Below are 4,571 nucleotides of genomic sequence, written 5' to 3' on the forward strand. Positions count from 1 at the left end.
GGGGATATAACTCAGTTGGTAGAGCTACGCTCTTGCAATTGGGTCGGTGCAATTACGGGTTGGTTGTCTAATTGTCCAGAAAAGGAGGACGGGCATGAGAGGAGGATGGTCGATTTGATGGACTGTCAATTTGAAGTAGGCCCGATTTGTCGGATCTACGCATCCAAATTCTGGATGCCCCAAATCTGCCTCAGATATTGGCTGGGTTTGAAGGGTGGGCTGGCTTTGGGAGGTCCGATTGGAGAGGGGGGTGGGTGGGTCTAAATTTTGGGGAAATCTCAAGCAGGAACTTATCGCCGACGCTTTGGTTTCACTACCAGAGATTGCACATTTCAAGTTTCGCCCAGAGACTCTTTTATTTTTGATAATTCAGTTCTATGCTCGTATGATTGCTGCGCTTGGAACACTTCCACCGACTTTTCAGCTCAATAACATGCGAGTTTTTTTTCTGCTTAGCATGTTTCTTCAACATGCATGACTACGGTACATCCACCAAACAAGCATAATAACAGTCACGTCTAACACAAATGCGATACATTTCCTGGGTACATGCCACATCCTTCAGACTGTGCAACGGCATTCAGGGTAACTGGGCAATAGTCGGAACCAGAGCTCCACATAGCAGACCTTACTTGCACCTTGGGAAATGGGTGTTATCAACATACCCTCCCGACATCGCAGTTTGAACATTTCTCTGGAACTTCTGTGGGTTGTCTCGGAGGACGGCCGCGGCTTCATGATTCAAGGGGTCCTCGTCATTGGGTTGCTGCAGAAAAGAAGATGGTTAATGGCCAAGTACATGATAATACAGAAGGCAAACAGTGACTTGCCTTTCCTCACGAAAAATACATGCAACTCCGGCATTTTACATTTTGAATGGAAAACCAGCAGGTGGAACAGTTTTGAATATGATACTTACTGAGAAAAGAAGGTTTAAACCATATATTATGGTGTTGATGTTCAAGACAGGCTTCCAGTCTTCACGCAGAATGTTCAGGCAGACATTTCCTTCTAGGTCAATATTAGGATGGTAAACCTGAAAGTTACTACATTAGCAATAACCAACTTATGATGATGATTAACAGGAGTCAGATTGTGTTACCTTAGTCTTGCACTTGACCTTCGGAGCCTCGTGAGGGTAGGAAGGAGATACTTGGAAGGTGAAAGTAAATGCCCCACCTCTAAGAAACAAGACATATCATGGATATATTAGAATAATTGACTTATGTTGTTTCTATGAACTGGTAAGGTTACAAAAACAAGATTCTTCGTCAATTATGAAGGGGCCAACAAAAATAGAGTTTTCTCCTCATTAAGAAAATCAATGCTGTACTGAAAGACGAGATACAATGTCCAAGGAGGAGAAACATGAATGAGTGTAACTGAATAACTGATGAAAACAATAATAAAGAAACTAATGTAACAATAGCTGGCAACTACTCATATTTCTATAAAAGTTCTATGGGATAATCCTTCCTCATGCTATGTCCAGACATATTTGAAGAAATGTGATGTAACAGTGCAATAATTTTTAAACGATTCAAAATCAAAATTAACTAATAAACATGACTAAACATTGAAAAGATACTTACACATAGTATCCTTCGTCAGGTCGTAGAGTGGCTTCAAAGTTCATGAGATCATCCTTTCCATTTGGGAAGGAAATTTTAGTTGTCTTTGGAAGGTTAAGCTCAGCAATATCTGCAAGTTAAAATGAAAACTGTCACCAAGATCCATGCTCTGAATACTATCAAAATAGAAATAAACTAATATTCATCATGTGCATACTGCATAAATCTGGAAGACAAGAATAGATAAGCGGATGTTAAAATTTTAAACAACATTTAGATTGACAACACATGTCTGAACAATAGAAGGATCTATCGCTGTTCAATTTTTTAGTATGGTAGGATTTCCAATGTGAATCCTCATAATTCATGAAATATCTAGAGTCTAACTTAAGTTGAAATAGTGAATTCGGGATTCAACCCTGGATATCAGATATCATGGAGTTCATTATTACCACATATAAGAACTAAGCTATTAGAGTGGTCAACATGGTCGTCCGGGTGACAACTATATGAAGCCAATCTCATCCACAACAGCAGCTAATGATTATACCCAATGTGCAAAGATCAAAAGGGAGATAGATGGGCCACTAATACCATGGAGCATACCCCCATACTCAGCGTACTGCCTCACTCAAGTATGCACCCTCTCCTCATACCTAGTGACCACTGCCACTCTGCCACCACCCTCCCGTGCCCTAGTGCCCTACTAACCCCTACTTCCACCATGTTGGCTCCCCCATCCTTTCCTCCACATCCCTCTCATGCCCCATCACCCTTCACCCTGCTTATGCTGTTGCTCTGCCTCGTCCTCAAGCTGAGGTAAGCGGCATCAAGATGAGACTGACTATGACTTTATGAGTATAAGGCAACTCTGTCATAACCAAATCCAGCGGCAAAGAAAACATCGTGGTTCAGTTTAACACACATGCACCCCTTATTCTCATGCTTCACCACTAGGTCACTTTATATCTTTCCAGGCCAGACAAGGGTCCAATGGCGTGTCTTCTCTGAACCAGAATGGCTAGGTAGCACGTCTGTGTTGACTGTGCGACAATGTGAGAACTATTTCCATCATGCAAGTCAAACAAAACAAAAACAAACATATATCATAATCATTGGTATACAGATTTCCTAATTTGTCACACACATGAAGCATGGCCCATGCAAAAGTTGGTCATAACCGGTACAAGTCAGCCAATATGGTTAGCAGTAAAGCCTACTCCCTCCGTCGCAAATTATTTGAAGTTCTAGCTTTGTTCAAGTTAAACTTCTCTATATTTGACCAAGTCTATAAAAAAGTGCTAATATCTACCGCATCAAATATATATATAGTACAAAAATATATTTTATGATGAATCTAATGAAGCTAATTTGGTGTTGTAGATGTTGATATATTTTTCTTAGACTTGGTCAAACTTGGAGAAATTTGACTTAGCACAAAGCTAAAACTTAAAATAAGTTGGAACAGATGGAGTATATAGCAAGGTACACAACATATACGCCAGTATTCAAACCGATATAACCCTTATTTGTTCTTTTTCACAAGCGAATTGATTCTTATTACATAACAAAAGGGGAATGCATATGATTTCCACAAAACATAAATGCAACAAATTAGTTAAGAGCAATAGTTCATTTGCCAATAACAGATGAAAAACAAAAAGGACAGCATACTTGCAGAGAGGTGTGGACGCACAAGATTGCAAGATCAGCTTAGCCCTAATCAATACACATTGTATAATGTACATCATGTCAGTGTGGCTCTGTTCAGCGTTGTGGTGGATTATGGTGATACCGTTTAATTGACCCTTGGCTAGTTGTTTTGTTTTATCTCAGCTATTACGTTGAAATCTGATAGTATATTTTTGTTGTACAAGAACATATGAGATAAACTAGAGAGGGCAACCATTGAATAACAGACATTATTCAAATTATAATCTGATTAATCAAACAGAACAATACACTTTTCACAGCAGCTTGGAAAATAAGCACAAAAGCGTCATACTCAACCGATATCAAGTGAGAGTAACATAACATCAAATCCCTTCCGGGGAAACAAACCTTTATGCAGACGTAATTCCCCAGGACTTTGCTTCTTGACAGGAGGCCCCCCTTTTGAGTTGGCTGCCTCTTCGTTCTTCTGCCCCTTGATCTTGAAAAGGTTTATCATCTTTGATCCTTGTGCACGGGGCACCTATGTGGGGTGGATCCGTGCGGATCGGGACGAGGAACGACGCTACACGGGGCCCTTCCTTCGTTCTGCGGCTGCAGAGAGAGATGCGTCAGAGAGATTGAATTGCTGACGAGGAACAGCGCTGCACGGGGCCCGCGCCGCTCCGGTCGTTCTGCCGGCGCCCGCACCGCTCCGGTCGCCGTTCACTCTTGCTGCGGAGAGAGAGAGAGAGAGAGAGAGAGAGAGAGAGAGAGAGAGAGCACCTGTCCAGCCGCCGCCGCCCGATGTCCTGTCGCCGCCGCCGATGCGACGAGAGGAGGAACAGATTGGGTGTTTCGGGAGTACGCGAAAAACGCTTTTACGGATCGAATACGCAGCCTCGTCAGCCTGAATACTCTACTTTATAACGCGAATATGTTCGGATCGTTTAGAAAACCTAAACTTTATTACCCCCGGACTGGACTCTACACGCATATATAGCCACATTATCACAAATTCTATAAACCTGAAGGTAGAAAACAAACATGTCACTTTGTGTTGCCAAATTCTATCAAAGTTTAGGTTTTTTCTTTTGCAATACATATAGGGAGATCTATTTTGTTTTTTAACACGGTACAATCACAAATGCTCATATGCATGCATATACACTTACACATATGAAGACACAAGCATACTCTACCCCTCTGAGCATCTTCGAGATACTGATCCGGTGCAATATCTTGAGATTGACGAAGTCACCACAGACGTCTCATAGTCGGGAACGTCTTCTCCCACTAAATGAACATCGTCGGAAAGCCTGCAATAAATTCTGAAAAATGCGAGCATCA

The 4,571-nt window shown here is 41.6% G+C and overlaps 1 protein-coding gene across 1 annotated transcript; it reads right to left on the reverse strand.

Moving 5' to 3' along the window:
• Positions 1-389: 389 nt before the first annotated feature.
• Positions 390-4,166, reverse strand: LOC119308832 (NEDD8-conjugating enzyme Ubc12-like). The gene is made up of 6 exons (XM_037584993.1): positions 4,008-4,166; positions 3,633-3,836; positions 1,593-1,701; positions 1,103-1,181; positions 920-1,036; positions 390-766 (listed from the first exon to the last, which is right to left on the reverse strand). The coding sequence occupies exons 2-6, from the start codon at positions 3,739-3,741 to the stop codon at positions 629-631; spliced, it is 552 nt and encodes a 183-aa protein (XP_037440890.1). The 5' UTR covers positions 3,742-3,836; positions 4,008-4,166; the 3' UTR covers positions 390-628.
• Between the last annotated feature and the right edge of the window lie 405 nt (positions 4,167-4,571).

This window comes from Triticum dicoccoides, chromosome 5B, assembly GCF_002162155.2.
Source record: "Triticum dicoccoides isolate Atlit2015 ecotype Zavitan chromosome 5B, WEW_v2.0, whole genome shotgun sequence".
Lineage (NCBI taxonomy): Eukaryota > Viridiplantae > Streptophyta > Magnoliopsida > Poales > Poaceae > Triticum > Triticum dicoccoides.